Source organism: Strix uralensis, chromosome 2, assembly GCF_047716275.1.
Source record: "Strix uralensis isolate ZFMK-TIS-50842 chromosome 2, bStrUra1, whole genome shotgun sequence".
In the NCBI taxonomy this organism is placed as follows: domain Eukaryota; kingdom Metazoa; phylum Chordata; class Aves; order Strigiformes; family Strigidae; genus Strix; species Strix uralensis.
The window spans coordinates 39,722,151-39,740,767 of NC_133973.1; the positions used below are offsets into that span (position 1 = coordinate 39,722,151).

At 43.7% G+C, this 18,617-nt stretch overlaps 1 protein-coding gene across 1 annotated transcript; it reads right to left on the reverse strand.

Annotated features, from left to right (window-relative positions):
- Nucleotides 1-14,933, reverse strand: ICOSLG (inducible T cell costimulator ligand). The gene is made up of 7 exons (XM_074858483.1): nucleotides 14,849-14,933; nucleotides 11,416-11,456; nucleotides 9,078-9,440; nucleotides 8,319-8,603; nucleotides 6,582-6,758; nucleotides 5,414-5,449; nucleotides 1-2,636 (listed from the first exon to the last, which is right to left on the reverse strand). The coding sequence occupies exons 1-7, from the start codon at nucleotides 14,860-14,862 to the stop codon at nucleotides 2,626-2,628; spliced, it is 927 nt and encodes a 308-aa protein (XP_074714584.1). The 5' UTR covers nucleotides 14,863-14,933; the 3' UTR covers nucleotides 1-2,625.
- Between the last annotated feature and the right edge of the window lie 3,684 nt (nucleotides 14,934-18,617).

The following is an 18,617-nucleotide window of genomic DNA, read 5'->3' on the forward strand; positions in this document are numbered from 1 at the left end:
TCCAGAAGAATGAATGGATTTTATTTAAAATACAAACATGGTATGTGATGACAAGAACTCTGTTACTACAAAATTCTTAAGTCCTTTGAATGGTAACAAACTGCCATTTAGGATTTACTTGCCTCTAAAAATAGCTGGAAACTTAAACCAATTGAAAGTATGGGTTTTGCAGGAGCAGACTATTGCATTTAGATGTATTCACTATGTACTGTGAAGTAGCCCAGAAGTAAGAAAATCCAACCAGTCTAAATTAGCTTAATAACATACTGCGAAGTGACTGCTAGGTCACTTCTTGCATCTCTAAACTGTTACAGCTTCTTGCAGTGGCAGAACATGAACATGGAAAACTGTTTTTAGAAAAGGCTTCTGTCAGTTACAGCAGTACTAGAGAGGCTGTGCAAAACAACTTCATGTGATATATAGCAAGGAAATGTCTGCAGGACTTCTTACTGAACCACTAGGAAATGGTTACCCTTCACATCCGCACAGATGTTGTTCACACTTTTACAGTGTCTGCAAGCTTGCATGCTTTCTTCAAGCAAATTCCCTTTAGGGTTCACTGAAGACTAGATATGGACTCAGACAATATCTAACACGTGTATACGAGAGAAGACAAGAAAAGGCTGACATTTAAAGTAACTTATGGTACCTCAGTAATCTTATTTGAAAATGCCCTGCTTGATAGGGTATGTTACCATTGTAGATTGGAAGGCAACAGATGACAAAAGTGAAATTAATAAATAAAACAGAGTATTTTTCACAGACATTGAAGATTAGCAAATATGCGATATACTTTTTTTGATGTTACTAGATAAAATGTCTTTAAAAAAACCACAGTTGTACATAGTTACAACCTAAACAGGAGATGGGAGCTTAATTATTTAATTGCAGCTTGGCTTTTTTTTTTTTTAAACCAATTTCTCTATCCTGTTCAAATTGGTAAGCTCTCACTTGATGAAATTTAGGCTAAACTGCCCCTTCTCTTAAATGCCATGAAGGCTGAGCCTGTGCAGCCCTCCCACAAGATACTGGCACAGTGGTGGTACACAGCTACACAACTCGGAGCCTCCTTGGGGGGTAGTGCTTCAACAAAAGCTAACTGTACTATTTCCAAATGGTTCTGGATTCCTCATGATGGGACAACAGGACAACAAAATTTATTTTCACTTGGCTGGGATTTGAAAGCTGATGTTGATATAAAAAAATCAATGTCCTATCTCACAGTTGACACTGGATTGCCTCCCCTACACAGAGCTAGGACAAACAAGTCTGTGACTTATTCACAAAAATGGTAGAATTTTAGTCTAGCAACTGTGCAGGAGAAGCCAAGTGTTTCCAGGGCTCAGTTTAAAATCATCATCTCCATCCCACTGTGACAAGATGGGGAAACTGCCCTGCTTAGGCAAGAGAGCTAGTATAGATTCCTCCTCCTTCAAAACCTCATACCATCAGCAAAGTTTACTGCTTTGCTATTTTCAACCAGTTTCTCCTGGCTGACTTGGGGTTGAAACAGCAAGACACGTGCACTGGCACAAGGAAACTGCAGTTCTTGGCTTTCTGGACATTCACGGACAACACAGTGGTATAGTCTGCACTCTTTTTTTTTTTTTTTCCCTCTCCTCTTTTGCGTGGAGGGAGGGGACACAAGGAGAGGTTCAGTTTAAAAATTGCAGTTTAAAATCCTCCCTGGAAGCCACAGGGGAGTGCTTAAATAAAGATCAGCTACCAGCTTAATCAAGCAGAGCTTGACCACAGTTTTTGTTCCATCCTGAAAAGGGTAAGTCCAGGTAACCCTACATTAACGTAGCAGAGAGCACTATTTTTAATTAGATTTCCACAGCCTGTTCTTTCACACAGTACGCACCGGCTTCTGTCAAAAGTGGAAGTCCCCTTTTCGGTGGAATATTAGGTAAAAAACCAAAACATTGATATCAAATGCATTTAAAGAACACACATTCCCTTATGTTAACACATTCAGTGCTTAACCCTGTCAGAGCAATTCCCATTTTTGGAGGACTGGGTCAAAGTGTTCTACCTAGTTCTGTACACAATAACATGCTGCTGGTGAAGACATTGCAAGGATGTACTGTAGAGAGAAAGGTGGAAAGGGTCACAAATCTCACTTTGCAGAGCGTCCTTCAGTTTTTGGTTTTTTTTTTAGCTGCCTTTCTTCACATTCAGTAGTCACTGTCAGGGTAAGGAGACACAGCAAGAACTTTCCACACTCCTGAAATGCAGTTGCTTCTGCTACTAAGTCCTCAAAGGTGATGATGAGAGACCAGGCACTCACCAGCTTTCAGTGGTCTGGCACAGAGTAGTAGCTAAGTCCCAGACTGCCTTCCCCAGTGCAGGAGCTCAAAACATTGACAGACTATCACAGAGGACTGTCCAAAGTGGTTAGCTGGTGTGATGACACAAGCGTTGTGTGGACGCAGCCAGCAGTCGGAACAGAAATCCAGTGGATTTTGCTGTCTCTTGTGTTGGAGAAGCTTTTTTTTGCCATCTCTCTTGGCACACTCTGCAGAAATCTGTCACTTGTATTACAAACAATGCTGCCACTGAGATAGGGGGTGATGCTTCTCCTGACGCATCTTCAGCTGCCCAAATTGTTGGCAGACTTCCCCTTTAGACAGGTGCTGTAAAAACAAAACAACTTTTTTAGAAAAGAATCGAAAAAAATCCCCCAGAAATAATCATGTCATAGAGTTGTTTTTCCTACGTAACCAGTGGAACAAGCTGAAAAACTATTGAAAAGATGTATTTATGCTGCTGAGAGAGAATCAGCTGGGGTGCAGCCCTGCCTCTGCCTGGATACCTGAGACACTGGGGGCCCTCTGCCCTTATGCCACAGACTGAAAGTGCCTCTCTCTGTGCAAATGCAAGAAGTGCTCTCCTGCTAACATTCCCCTCCCTTCTGAAGGGATGTCAGTATCACCTTTAGTTAATTTTAAACTACTTCAGAGAACAAGATGAGCAAAGTCTATCTATGGTCAAGGGAAACCAGCTTCCTGAGGCTTCTCTGCAGGCAGTGAAGGGGTCCCCCCAGAGAGCAACTCAGAATTGCTTCAGCTCTGAATTGCTCCTCACTTGGAGCATCCTGCCCCACCAACTGTAATGGGTGTCTGGAGAGACCAACCCCACCTAGGATGAAGTTGTTATTCTTTGCAATTTGCCTTCCCTGCAGTTTCCAAAACTTTTTTCATTGTAACAGCAAAGCTAGTCTGAGTAGGCTCTTTTTGGTTTGCAGTATTCAGGTTTCCCACCCCCTATGAAACAATCTGACCTTCTTCATAAAGTGAAACTGCTAAAAGCAGAAACATACTTACATCGGTATTGATAAGCAAAATGCTGTGGCAGGGTGTCCCCGTGGGTGCACCTCTGCAGTGCCTTACTCCCTGTCTACAATATCCACCTTGCTTGAAAATATCAAATGACTGAATTAGGCTAAAGCCCATCTTTTGCCCCAAGGTAGTACCAGCTATTTCTAAATCATTTCTGACCAATACTGGTTTCCTCTTCCATTAACAAAAAACCAGAACAGCCACAAACCTGGACTGATGGAGATTTGACAGCCTGCACAAACTCTCTGCCTCAGTGCTCAACTACCATTACCCTTAGAAAGGCATTTTTTCCTTAAATCTCCTTTGTTCAAGCCTGTTGTGCCTTAAGTGCTGTGTCTGCTGGGTTAGGAAAATAAACAACTTATCCCATCCTCTTTAAGGTCCCTCTGAAGAGGGTTGTTATTGTGTCCTTAATTAGCCTTGCCTTCTCCAGCCTAAACAAACATAACCAATCTGTCATCAGAGATCACATTCCCTAGATCATTCTCATTTCTCTGGTATTGGTCCAAGTTGCCCTCAAATTGGGATGCTCTAAAGATACTGCCTTCTGTGCCTTACATGGCTCTGTTGGCAGAAAACAGCCTTCAGAGGTGGGACAATTTCTGATAGCAGTGACCCACCCAAGCTGCTGTCCCACCTTGTCTTCCACAAATGGTGTAGAGGCATGCCAAGGAAAAGATGGTGTCTGGAAAGCAAGTGTCTTTGTTTTGTTGTTAATGAACAAATTGTGCTAGAGCAGCCTTCAATATAAGATAAATATTTACTCCTATTTAAGTTACAGAGGTTTTTAAACTTATGACCTAAGTACAAGGATCTAATCAAACAGGGTTTGGTATAAGTAAGTCCAGAGAAGAAAAAGTTGACCTTAAATGAACTGCTTGTGTTATGTTAATGCAGCTCACAGGAATGGAAGGAGAAAATGTCTCTATCTTAAGGAGAAAATCCATCCTCCCTTCTGCATTATACTCTACAGGAAGTAGTGTAATGCCTTTTGACGTTTATCAAACACAAATGTTGTGGATCAGGCTGGGGTTGCACAATGGGTCTGGAAAATAACTGACCATTAACCCAGTTTGCAAGACCAAGAAAGAAGTTCCAAAAAAAGTTCTTTAATTTAAGAATTATTTTGCTTCTGCTTCATATTATGAATTGGGTACATTCACAGCATCTGCTACAATAAACTATGCTTTAACTATTACAGTTTTGGTGAAACCACAGTATTTTCTGCCTATTCTGCAGAGACACCCAGGCAACAGTCATTTTGCTTCAGTAGAAACTACCAAATGAGGTATAAAATAGGCAGATATTTCACCCTCTCTGTAGTCTTGCAAGTCCCTTGTGCTGAGTGTGTTTTTCCAAATGTGTCTTGGATTTGTTTGCCCTGTTTTTATTTTTCCCCATTGTAAGTGAATCTGTAAACTAGCTGGCCTGAAATATTGCATTCTTGCTTACAAAAAATGTGAACATGTTGAAGGGCATGAATATGCGTGAACTGCATATTTTTTTCTAGGAAAGGAGAGGTTTTTTTTAAAAATTGGGTGTATATAGGTTCAGGTTCATAGACATGAATGAAGCAAATGATGTTCCTGTATCCCAGCTAAAGATCTTCTAGGATGTAGTGCCTAAAAAGGAAGGGAGCAACCATTTGATGACAGGTACTGATGTGATATGATGAAGTGATAAATGGTCAGTGTTGTCCAGACTTGAAAATCAGCATTTAAAACAGATTTTCCAAGTTTGGCTCTGTCTTGATGGCAACAGGAGCTTCAACATAGCTGTAGAACAGGAGGGGAGGGTGGCTTCAGCCACCTGTGTTCCCTGTTGATTTGTCATGTCCTTTGACCTGAATTGTTGAAGGAACTTCTGAGAACTAAAACTCTCAGGCTGCCTTTGGCAACACTTACGGAGCTCAAGGAAAGGGCTGAGAGAAGAATTCGGGCTGCCACATTACATGCTTGAGTTTGTAACAGCTGCCAAGTCTAATCTGAAGGCTTTGTGCTGAACTTGAGCACTGAAGCTATGAAGTTCAGTCACTCTTGAGACAAATACGGTAATATATATTTAATACTTACAGTTGAGTTCTCCCTTGTCTTCATTTGGTTGGACATCTGTTGAAACAAACGCACTATTTTAAGCATGAGGTATAGATAACTATAGTCTTTAGCCAAATGGGATCAGTATTAAGTAACATCCACCAAGTTGAGGATTCAATGTGTTAAATGCTCTTTGGACAGCAAAATGCAGACCATACTCTATTTGCTTACAACCTAGGTCACCATTTCAGCAAGGATAGATTTTGGGCTTGAAGCAACAGCCCTGCTCCATGTTCTGGGACAGAGTCCTGGCACCACTCTTGGGTTGTTTCTGAAAGAAGGACATGGCTCCTAGCACAGCTACTGGAAATGCTGGGCAAGATCACTACCCTGCTTTCTCCTGCTCTTTTCTGAAGCACCTGGGCTTGCTAGCCATGAGGAAGAGGGCATGGATTGAAAATGTGGTTTGTCCTTGTCCATGAAAAGTGTGATTGCCCCTGCTCCCTTTCCTTTGCAGGCATACAAGAGCTAACATCTAAGTGGCTTACAACAAGTACTCAGACACATCAGCAGACTCAGTCTGGTGCACAAGACGTCTTTCAGAGCTACCTTGTGTTCTGTCATGCCAAGCATTGAAAAGTCCCACACATGGGCAAATACAGCAAAATGAGGGTATGCCTGTATAACATGGAGTGACAGTGAGACATGCTTTATTTCTAACTTGTAGAAAGCTGCTTGATCCCAGGGGGATCTTGAACCCTTAATTGTCCAGCCAGTGACTCTAAAGCTCTCAGGATTGATTTATCCTCTAATTTCTGCGTTGGATTGTGCTAAGTAGAGCAAGCTACTGACCCCAGTCCTGTTCCGTGGAGGAGTATCCCCTCCATCTGTCCAGAAATGGCCTGCAGGGATCACAGCTGGGAAACTATGGCCCAAACAGGCACAAAGTCTGAGTTATTATTGCATCCAGCAGTTAACTCCTGTGAGACTCAGACGCAATAGCAGAAAACCATAAAGAATAGCATGTCCTGGGGCACAACATGTCCTCCCCAGCACACCCCAGGTTTTTGATAACAGTATGATTTCCTGCTGTTGCATGCAGACAGCTTGCTTGTACCTTCTACCAATGTGCTGGATGACATTAAATATTCTGGCAAATGAAAAGAAATTCTTCACATTTGATCAGGTAAATAAAGGGCCTCATTACCTGTGTAGGACACTAGTTTAGAGGATCTCCTCCTCCGCAGCCAACAGGTTAAAACAGCTAGAAGACCTATCAGAATGACAACAGAAATGATGCCAGCTGCTTGAGCACCTCGTCCATTTTTTTCCAGGTTTTTGTGACTTTCAATGCTAGAACCATTGTTTTGCTTCTGCTGTGTGTCTAGAATAAAATAGAAAAAGAATGTAATAAGGTGTAAATTTTCATATTTCTTACCAGGCAAATATTTGACCACATTTTACATGCACAAAAAAATTCTGAAGGACTAAGTATTTGTGCTATTCATATCACTGTGATTCTGGTGGTATTCCTTCTTGGCAAGGCACATCTCCAGCTTACACTGTCTAATAATACAATGCCAGTTTATTCTTCCCTGTCATCATACTGCACGCACCTGTCTGTTTTCCCCTTTATTCTTCCCTGCCAGCCTTGGGAGACTGTATGTTTGAGCTTGTATCTAGATTCAGCTGAAAATAAATCTATAGAGAATCTATAAGGTAAATCTGATGGTATTCAGAAAAGTGGGTGAAAACCTGTTACTCTGAAGTTAATGATGAATGTCCACTGTCTGCTGCAAACTGAAGGTTTCAGATCAACCTCTTACTATTTCAAGTGTGGTAATGCTTTTAGAAACCAGCAAAAGATAGTAAGATGAAGGTCTTTTCCCCCAGAATACAATATGACAGAATGCCATTAGGAAACTAATGACAAGGTTACTTTGTTTATATGATAGCGTACCCTTGCTGTCATCCCAAATTAAACTTTCTGCTGTGCAACTCTTGTTGGTGTGCACAATTTTTGTTCCTGGAAATAGTTTATATCATTTGGCTATGTTTGTGGGATCAGTGTCATTAAGTCCAGAGTATGTGATTCCTTGGCGTGTTTAGGTAAACTAACTGTGAGCATCTAGCTACATCCAAACAATCAAACCTCCTTGCACCAGGGTGTAGAAACCTGTGAGAGAAAGGTGTGGAGGGAGGCAGGACCAGGAATAGCAATGCAACTGAACAGCCACCTCCAGATGAGCTCTCCCACTTCAGCTAGCTTCTCTACACAGCTGTCTGGAAATCATGAAATACACTATTGGTACTATAACTTTTTAATTTTTTTTTTAAACAGCTTTCTGTTTTTGTGAAGAGTTGAGTGGCTAAATACTTGTTTTTACTATTGATCACTCATCAGCAGTAAATAGCATATTATACTTGTGCTATTAGGTGTATTGTTCTATTGGGCTAATATTACCTGTTTGCTATAGGCCTACTTTAAAGAGTGCACTGTATTAAATTGAGTTTTGGAGACTGAAAACAGAACTTTGAAACTAGGCAGAGCAAAAAGCAAATGTCAGTGCTGCAAAGCAGTTGGGTAGGGGTTCAGGAATCGTGGATCTGCTCTATGGTGTCCCCTGAAAAATAACCTGACTCCCCAAGTCATCATGCTCCCGAGGAACAAAAGGGTAAAGCTCAGTGACTGCCTCAGATGCAAGAGCTGCTCAGTGCCATTGTCATAATATGCTTGATGGGCTGTTGACTTCAGTGTGGAAGAAGTAAACATAAAGTCCATGGCTAAGCATAACTAGCTTGAAACAAAACCTGAGCTCTTCTCAGCACTTTTTGGAACTACTGAATTAATGCGTATGCCTCGTTAGTGTGTATCTACAGACAAAGGAACACTGGTTGATATTCCTGCTATCTAGAAAACATGAAGTAGCATGAAGGGACTTACAGTTGGCTGATAGATTTTCCTGCAGTATTTTATTTTCTACGGAGCACTCTATTTGCATGTTAGAAGTGGCTTTAACCTTCAGCGTGCTAAAAACACTGTAAGTGCCATCATCGTGGGGAGTGATCTTTAGTTCTGATGGACGCAGGTGGCTGTTGTCCGTTTTATTTATCCAATAAACATTGGGCTCTGGGTATCCATTGCCGGACCTGCAGCTGAAAGTCACCTCCTCACCAGTGCTGTCACTGTTTCTTATTGGTCCGCTGAGTATTGGTTTGCTATAACTAGCTGGAGAGCAAAAGAAAAAGAAATAGTCATCAACATGTTGAAGTGTATTGAAAAGACAAAATTTTGACATGAGTTCTGAAGCAAAAGTTCTGGGTTTCACATGACCCTCATGACTTGAAAGGGAAACACCTGTAAGCGAGAGATGAGAGAATTACTGGAAGGGCAGAAAGCTGAAGCCAAACCTGAAGGAAGAAAGCAACTTCTTAAGATGTTATCACCCAGGCGTGTGCAAGAGCCCTTGTATTAATGGAAAACAAGTTGCAAAATACCCACACTGGATAAACAGCTGTTACAGGTATTCCCGTTTCAGATGTCCTATCTGTAACATATAAATTAAGCAGACTTCATTTCAGCGAAGTGCTGATGTATGTTTCAAAGTTAAGGGCGTCCTTAAATGTAATATTGACAGGGCATGAATTTGAAAAGCTGGAATGAGAATGCGGGCAAATATGTGCAAGTGATACAAGTTCTTACCTGCTAAACTGAGAACCACTTCTGCCTGGTGAACCATTTTGGTATATTCAGTTTTCTGCATTACTACACATTTGTATGTATGTTTATCACTCTGGCTGACGTTTAGCAGTAGCAGTGAAAAATCACCATTTTCCAATCTATCCCAGAATAATTGAGTTCTGTTTTTAAAGTGAATACATTGTTCACTTTCATTGTCTTGACCGGAGATCAGTGCATGTACCACTGAACACTCTTCTTGATCATCAGCTATTTGCCAATATACCCGTAGATCTTTTAAGTACAATTCTCTTGCTCGATAAATACAACTCAGTGTAGCGTTGTCTCCAAGCTTACTGACAATGACCTTCTCCTCCAGTGCGATAACTACAAGATAAAAGGAGAGAGAGAAAAAAAGGGAGGTTAAGTTGAGAAAAAATGTCATTCTTTTCAAGTATATTCTACCACATGTGGATTCCACCATTTGTATTTATAACAGCCAGGTGAGTGTGCCCACTTCATAGTCATTCCTACCTCCTGACCTGCTGGTGACTAAGTCTCTGTGTGTCTGCTTGTCTGTATGTTTTCCAAAGGGTCCTTTTACAGTATAAAGCCTTTTTTTAAATTTCTTTCTCTGAGGACCAACTGGTCTAAGTGTTCCCAGCCCCAAGGATATGTTTCACTTTGCCCACTGACTGGGACTGACTGCAGACACATTCAAATCCTTATGCTTTAATAACTTTTTTTTTTATTTAAGAGAAATGCCAAATAACACCAGGTAAATCACAAGTGAAAACACTGATAAGAAAAAGAGTGCTACCATTATTTTGATACCCCAAAAAATTTAAAAAAGGGAGTAAAACAATGTTTCTCAAAGCAGGCATGCCATAGCAATCACATTCTGTTGCTATCATCAGTGTCACCCTCTCAACATACCCAGCTGACAAACGAGAATGTCCAGATACCTCCAGTGACATATTCATTAGGCATTTATAACCTCTTACAGCCACTTGAGGTAGGCTGGCACAGTATCTGGCTTTCAGGACACTCTTCCTGGCCTCTAGACATGAGAAAGGCAGCCTTTCCTCCTGGTGAGCAATAAGAAGGTGTGAGGTGGCCGACAAGTGGATGCAGAAGGTGCAGTCAGCTTTTCCAAAAGGACCAGGGCAGCTTTGACCGCTGCCTCCCTGCTGAGAGGGATGTATCACCTCTCCTCCACCCCAGCAGCTGAAACCTCTCTGGTGCAACTGGTTGCTGAGATCAAAGAGTGTGCATGTTGTAAATGTCTGACAGGGGGGTGAGGGGGTTGGGCATGGGGTTGGATGGAAGAGATTACAGTTGCGGGAAGGGATTATGTAGGTGGGTGGATTAGGGAAAGGAAGATGATAGGAGTGAGGTTTGGAAATGTGGAAACAGTGCATGGTGAGGTAGGATGGAGGTGGCAGTATTAAAGGGGGACATGTCTTTGTGTTGGTGCACTGGACTCAGAGGTAGCTCATTTACATATCTGAGTTTGGCACCCTGGCTTAAAAATACCACTGAAGCAAACACAGTACTTGCAGGGAGGAAGACTGTATGTTCTCCAGGCCCTTATCCCCTGCTGGGTGAGGCGACAAGTAATGGGCTTGAACTGTGACAAGAAGGCTGCAGCTCGAACTTTGGGAAACCCCTTGTAGTGGCAGGAAAAGTGATGCTCTGGAAAGTGTTGCCTGGGCAGACAAGGGCACCTCCATCACTGGCATTATTTAGGAACAGACCAGCTGGCACCTATTGAAACTGGATTTGGTACAGTTTGTCCTGATCTGGGGGCTGCGGACTTTCATTGATGACTTTGTTAAGGTCCTCCTCAGTGATTAAGCAAGAACAGAGGAGAGACAACTCTGAAAACATTTAAGTATCACCAAGTGATGTTCTTTAACCTTACCTTTGTTTTGAAAAGTATTTCTGGAATAGTAGTAAAAGACTTACTAATACTAGGTACTTGATACAGTGATGTATAATTCTAGTCATAATATGAGTTTGGACTTTATCCAGGTATGTTAGATCTCATCAACAGCCATTACTACCCTACTTCTAAGGCCTTTTGTTGGTAGAGATAAATACACAGGGATGTCTGTGAAGCAAGAAGAGCAATCTGAGCAAAAGCATCCATAAGGTCCCTTGCTATTCTTCGTACCGAAACTGATATTTTCTTCTTTCCCTGATGCATGTCAGAGAAATATTTTCTACTGACAAACTCTTAAGTGTTCTGCTGAAAACATGAAAATGTTTATATTGTACATATTACAACTACTTTGTGTATTTGGCCAAACACATTAAAGTGAGGGCATCTTCATTTTTAACTGAAGTATTCTGAACTTACCAGCTCTCAGGCTATGAAGGAGCAGTAACAGAAATCCGTAGCTAAAATAAAAAGCAAACAAGAGTGTTACATGATTGACTTTAGCATCTCTGTTGTTTAAATAAGCAATAAACCTAATATTGATTGTTTTAGTATAGCAGCAGAAGTAGGTAAATTAGGTACTGCTACTATGTAATGTCTCATTAGGTATTTGCATTTTTTACAGCTGCAAAACTTCTGTTCAAACGATGTAACTCTGTGGGTGGGTGGCCCAAGCCACAAATAGCAGTAAAACACACTAATATTGGAATCAGAGCAGAAGGCATGAAGCTGGTGTTGTGCCTGTCTTTCTTGTGAAAAATGAACCATATAGATTTACTGGACAAATAGGCCCTGAAGGGCTATGTGAATCACTGGGAAGGAGCATGGTTGCACAGGCCTAAAACAGGTCAAAGCCCTGCACCCTACTGTTTCACTGAAGCTCAATGAATTACCGTTTTATCTTGTTAAAGGACAAAAAGCAGCTGACCATGCTGCCCACCGGTTTGTGCACTCAGTAAAAATGTGTAAACAGGAAATGTGCTGATAGCAGGAACCAGCGCAAAGGTTTTTCTGGAAAGAATTCGGTGTGTTTGATTACTCTGGAGGGGCAAATCTATACAGGAGTTTCCCAAGGGAGTTACACCTGCAGGATGCTATAGGAAAACCCAGTTTAACCTATCCAGATGATTTAACTCTCATCCCATAGGGCTGTAAGAAAAATAAATGTGCAGCACTAAGAGTTACTTTAAAATAGCCTTTCACCACCATGCCCAGCTATACATTGTGCTCTCCTTCCTCCGGACCGCTGTGGGAAAGGAAAGAATACACTGGAAAGATTTTTAAATGGGAGCTCTGTGGCTGTAGTGCACACCTTGATATTGCCCCAAGTGCAATAAGGTTGCAAAGCTGAGCCAATGGGCAGATGGACACGAACACCAGCTCATCCCCAGTTTCTGCAGCTCACCTCTGCAAGCAAGCAGAACGGTGAGGCCACGCTACCTGGATGCAGCTGATTCCCTTCCCCAGTTGTTGTCAACCCTCAGCAAGGTCCACCACTGAGCCAAGGACTGGGGCAATGGGGAGAGCTGCCCCGCTAGCCCACGTTCACCCAGGAATGAGCTCCAGGTCTCCCACTCAGGCTGCTCGCTGCCTTCCCTCCAAACCAACGCTGACCTGCCTGACTGTCTACCTTCCAAGCCCTAACCTAAGCTCACTCCCCCAGCAGGCATTTCTCACCTCACTTTTCCCCATCATCTGTGCTTTACAATATTCCCTCTCTCTTCCAGGCTTCCTGCCCTTTCCCCACAGCTCCTGCCCCTTTGTCCAGTCAAGCAACAGGATTCATCTGCCACCTCCCAGGCACATCATCGCTTCTGCCCAGGTTTTCTCCTACCAGCTGCCTGGGCACAACTTCAGTCTCCTCTGCTGTGGAGGAGGATCTCTAATTCTCACCTGGCCCCAAGAAAATTATGATCTTCCCAAACATACTTGGCTTCCCACGGAGAAAGCAGAGGACCTTCCTGACACAAAATCTACCTCCACTTGAAGCCCCATCTCCAGAGAATAAGATGGGGAAAGTTTAGGAAAGGGTCAGTCTGAATCGTATTACTTTTATATGAAGAAAACAATTTTCTTTTTCTGTGTCTTTTGACATAGAATCATAGATGACTTTTGAAAAAAAAGTTTAAGTGGATGCCCAGTGTGGAACATTAATACTTTAATACTTATTTTAGTGAATTTGCAATCAGCCCTAAAGTAAGTCTCCCAAGTAAGTGTATCTAAACACTCCAGGGAGGCAGCTCTGCTCTGTTCTGTCTCTGACAGTGACTTCTGGTGGCTTTTGCACATGGTCTTGTATTTCTGTTGTATTTTTATACTGTGCAGGAGCCATCACTTTTGTGCCAGGCTTGTAGAAGTCTGTCATGACGAGCTCACCTTAACGTAGTTCTTAATCCCATGGCTGTGTTTGTTTCATTGTTCCCCACCCAAGTTAGAAACTATGGATAGAGCAAGTCATTTGAATTAAATGGAGAACAAAAATTGACTGATCTACTGTACGGGACTCTTTAGGGAATTTCCCATGGTAGGCATTTGCCAACGTCAACAAACATTTAGATAGTCAGCCAGAACCGATTCCCTAATGCACATATACAAATCCGGTCTTGACTTCTTATTTTAATAAATGATGTCACAGTCAAGGTTGGACAGATCTAGAGATGCTCATCCTCTTACTTGGAGGAGATTGCAGCTGTGGTAGCAGGGGGCAGTGTCAACCCACCACGTTCCCCTGGAATAGCTCTAATGCCAAGCTCCCATTGGAAAAAGGGAGAAGCAATCTTGCCTGCAGAGAAACCTCCTTTTTGCCCCATATGTATGCTCAGCTCCTGTGTCCACCACTGGCTGTAAGCTCCACTAAGCGCAGGTGTTGCTGCATTAATTTCTCAGGTTCTCTCTCTCCTTTATTTATTCTTTAAAAAATATTTTACACTGAAAATATTTTTTTTTCTTTTTCAATTCTTTCCCACACCTTCCCCTTCTATACATTGTTTAAAACGTCATGTGAAACGGGAGAAAGTTGCACTTCCTCTTTTGTACATTCTTGCTTGGTGAGATTATTCTTCCTACCAGAATCTCAATTTTTTCATGGACTAGTTATTTTAGAGCCATGGGATGTTGCTGTTCTGCCACAAACTAGCCAGACAAAAGATACCCCGATGCTTGCAATAACAACTTTGGGGCTTTTGCTCCACTGCTAAGATTTGCTTTATCCCCCAGCCTTGCAGCGATGCCACTCCTCTCGCATCAGCAGGTGCCCTGAACAGGTTGGCGTTAAGAAAAGCTGCACAGACAATCTGGGCAATAAAAACCAGTGGGCCTGCTTGCTTTCTCCTATCATTCCCAGTTCGGACCAAGAGGCTCCTGAAAATGCTAATTAACTGCCTGCAGTCTTCGCTAGGGTGGATCACAAACTACAGACGGACGGACGGGGGGCGCGGGGGGGCTCTGCCTGAACTGACCCGCTATGCCGGGGTCAACCCGGCCCCGGAGGCGGCTTTGCAAAACCCACCTCCCCGGCGGCTACGGCCCCCGGGGCGAGCTGGCTGCCCCATGCCGGCAGGCAGTAGCCACCGGGCACGTTGAACGCCGCAACCCGTTGTCCGGGGGTCGGGAGGGGATCCCGTGCACCGACTCGCCCCTGTCTCTATTTAAGAAGCCCCCCCCCCGTCAGAACTTTTCCCGCCCGCTGCGTTGCAATGAAACTCAGGGTTTTTTTAACGGGGGGGAGGGGGGTGTCTATCTGCGCCCCCGAGCTAGTAGCCCGGCAAACAGCCGGCCTGTGCCCCTCGTGCCCCAGCGATACGCGGCGGGGCGGCAGCGTTCCCCCCACCCCCTTCCCAGGGCCGCCACTCACCCTCGGGGCTCCATCGCAGCGGCGCGGGAGGCAGCTGGCTGCCGAGCCGAGGGCAGCCCGCTTTAGGCCATTCCCCTTTCCCGCCCCCGCCCGCCGGGGATTTCCGCCTTCCGTGGGCGCCCGGTCCTGCTGCCGAGGGGCTGCGCGAACCGGGGCGCCGTGCGAGCGGCCCCCGCCCCGCCGGCAAAGCCCGCCTCTGGGCTGGAGGGCCGGCCCCGGCCCCGCCGCCGTCCCAGAGAGCCCGGCCCTGGCCTGGCGGTGCGGAGCGTCTCAGGCACTCGTCCACCGCCACGGAGCCCTTCCCAAAGCCTCGCTGGGGCTCCCGGCCCCACCTCAAAGCCGCCGGTCCCCGTGAAGCCGTGCCCCCCCGCCGCGGCGAAGCTGCCGGTGCCCCCTCAGGCGAGGCGCCCCTCGCCGCCGGTTCTGGGCGCTGCCTCGGAGGACCTGGGGGTCGGGGTCGGACACCGGCTTTGGTGACGATACAGCTCGGAGACAGCAGCATCTTGCTGGCCCTGCGAGGCCGTGGAGACCAGGTCCCACGGCCCCGCTCGGCGTGTGCATGGGGGGCAGAGTGGGCACCCAGGGGGCTGTGCAAAGCCCGCCAGGGAACCGGGGGCTCTGCTGGTGTGTTTCAAAACACGTTTCAAAAGACATAAGGTTTACAATTGTATAATTAGTAACTAACCTTAAGTGTAATCTGACAGGGTTTATGACCACACCTGAAGACGTAGACGATAGAAGTTCTGAGACAATCGCCTTGATAAGGGGTGTTGGAGCTGTAGTCGGCTGTTTGAAAGCCGCGGTTCACGTTCACCAGCAGTTTTGTTCCTGGCTCCACACCACAGTGGCTGTGTTTGGCTTCTTTACTGTCAGGCATCTCAGCCCAGCTGGGACGTCTTCACCAACACGAACATTTGCGACACACGCCACGAAGCTGCCACTGCCTCAGACAAATGCAGCAGTGAGTGACAGTTGCTAAAAAAAGAGATTGCCACCTTAATGTTTTATTTGGTCTTGGTTCTGAGTCACCCTGGGCATACCAATTGATTTGTCCATGATGAACAAGAAACTCCAGGGTTGCGCAAGACCTGCAGATCCCAGGGCTGTTTCCACTGCCAGCCAGCAGCAGGAAGGGGGCTCTCGGTTTGGAGTCTTAAAGCCAACATTACTTCAGGCTCTCTGGGTATTGGCCAGTACGCTGCAAATCAGTGATCAGTTCGGGGCTTAAATTTACATTAAACTTAAAGGAAGATAAATATTCCTGCGGAATAATGATTGAAGCAGAACAGCCTGGCAGCAGTCAATTTGCATCTCTCACTGAAATATTTCCTGATGGAATATCCTAGTTTGGGAACTACTCTTTTGGTATTTTAGGTGTTGTTTTAATAACAGACACTTGCCGAACAAGGGATGCACATGGAATCAGTTCTTTGTGGCTTAAAAGCTTCTTTACTTTAAATGCTTGTGGCTTGACTTTATAGGTGAATTTTTAGAGTTCTGGATATAAATTTGTTCTTTCTAAAATGCATACTTTGAATGCACTCTTCCTATGCTCTTTGCAATAGTTTTTATCATGCTCTTTTCATACATGGCAAATACGAACAGCCTATTACTACACCAGTTTTGGTGAAAAGGAATTTCAGAATAAGCAAGAAAAGCAAATGTGTCTCCATAGCCAGGAGACTCTTTGGGATTTGAAAAGGTCAGGTGCAAACCACTTCTCTGCCTGCACCAGGCTTTTGAATCCGCATTGCCTGAAATCCTTGATGAGTTTTTAATCTATAAGGCTACTTTGTCTTCTGTTTGCCTTCCAAATGGTGTTTCATTAAGGCCCAGCCTTAGGCAGGTCTTAAGTTGCCCCTACCTGCAGAATTGCCCAGAGGGCTTGAAACATAAGGATATTCTTCTGCCAGTGACTCCATTCCTAAGGCACAACACTGAACAACCCTGCGGTTAATAAAAGCAGACTCTTGCTGCCAAAGCACTGCCGTTAGATATAAGATGTTTCTTGGGGGGTGTTCCCTTATTTCTTCACCCACAACCAAAAAAGGAAAATCAGCTGCAGTGGAGGATCATTGCAGATGATGTGGTTCCTTTTATTTACACCAAATAGCAATGCATTTTTCTTCTTTTAGATATTGATTTGTTAATATGTTGCTTACTAGTAATAAGTCAGGGTATTTGGCTTAGGGTCTAAATACAGTTATGTGATCTTTCCCCTACAAGTATCACATCAAAGATAAACGATAACAGGCAAGGATGTTTGAAAAGCCTATGTGAAAAGTTTTCATCAAAGATGTGGCTCCTCCTCCCTACTACCATAGGCCTGTAGAAAAATTCCATCAGGAAAGCGCCTCTGAAGGTTATCTGGTGCAACCTCCACCTCAAAGAAGGGCCAACTTCAAAGTCATGTATCAAAGCTACTACTTAGATGTGGATTAAGGTTACTATTGCTGCTTCTGTGTGGATCTGAAAGTTACATTATGACTTCCTTTTTATCAGAGAATACTGTGAATATTTATGAGCAGTTATTTTATTTCCCAAGGTCTAGTTTTAGTAATGCAAAAATGTATATTTATTTGTTTTCTTTTGTTAAAAAAATACAATATAGGATAGTCACAAGGCAAATCACATGCAAAGCTGTCTGATTGGGCTTCTAAAATGCTTATGACAGGAAAGATGGATCTCAGCTTCAGAAAATTGAAATGTTTGAGGTTGTTAAAGTGCAAAACCCGTTCCAGTTGTAGTACATAGGTGCAATCTTAGGTAGCTGCTGCACTCTCTGTTTGAGACATAGAAGTGTCTCAACGATGATCCATTTAGTCCCTTCTCCTGTGTGAATGTGTGCACGTGTGTTGGTGTGAGAGAGGCAGAGACAGCTGAGCTCCTAAAGCAGAGTATTGGTAAAAAAACCTTATTGTTGACAGTTAATTTGTCCTCTCTTATGTGTGTCTTGATACAATTAAATTAAGGTGTTTAAGGCTGTCAGAAGAAGAAACTAACTCCTATGACTTGTGCGTGGTAAATGTGTTGCCTATGGACTTTGAAATTTGAAACATTGGGAAGAATTGGAAAAAAAAAAAAGAGGAGGAAAACAACATTGTAATTTTTTCAGGCTGTGAGACAGAGAAGTGATCTACATACCAGCAAGCCAGAGAGCTGATTGTTTTCAAATAGGTATCATGCAAAGAGAACAGGTGTATCTGCAAAACACACACCTTCAGTGGCAAGCTCACTAATGCAATTACTGAGGATCCAGAGAGACTGACTAGACTTTGTGTAACAGACATACCTCTCTCTACATATATAGAAGAGAAGAAAATCTCAGACAGATTGAACACCTTTGGGGACAATTGAAAAATGGGTGGCATGACTGTACATGATGTGGAGGATTTGAACTGTTTTTGGAGTAGGACAGCCATGAAAGAAATGCACATAAAATTAGTAGCAGAGGACAGTTGAATGCTGAAAAGTTTTTAGGGTGGTTAGAGCTTGTCACCCATTTGAAAAGCAGATGCCTGTGTCATTAGCAGCAGACACAATGACACAGTGACAAAGCCAAAAGAGAGGTGTGATCACTGGTCAGTTTCCTGCACTGAACCTCTCCCCATCATGCACAAACATGCCAAGACAAAACAGGAGGCAGTAAGATAATATCCAAACTTAAGAGAGATATATGTGATGAACGCATAGCAAGTTTGCAGCAGATGATGGAGGCACAGTTAAAGAAAACACATTAAGAAGGAGTACCTAGACTAGGGACTACTCA

Excerpts from the sequence above, each read along its gene's own strand:
- ICOSLG (XM_074858483.1), bottom strand. Across the intron at positions 9,441-11,415 it reads CCTTCATAGCCTGAGAGCTG|TTATCGCACTGGAGGAGAAG; the intron begins GTAAGTTCAGAA and ends TTTATCTTGTAG. Across the intron at positions 5,450-6,581 it reads TAAACTAGTGTCCTACACAG|ATGTCCAACCAAATGAAGAC; the intron begins GTAATGAGGCCC and ends TTGTTTCAACAG.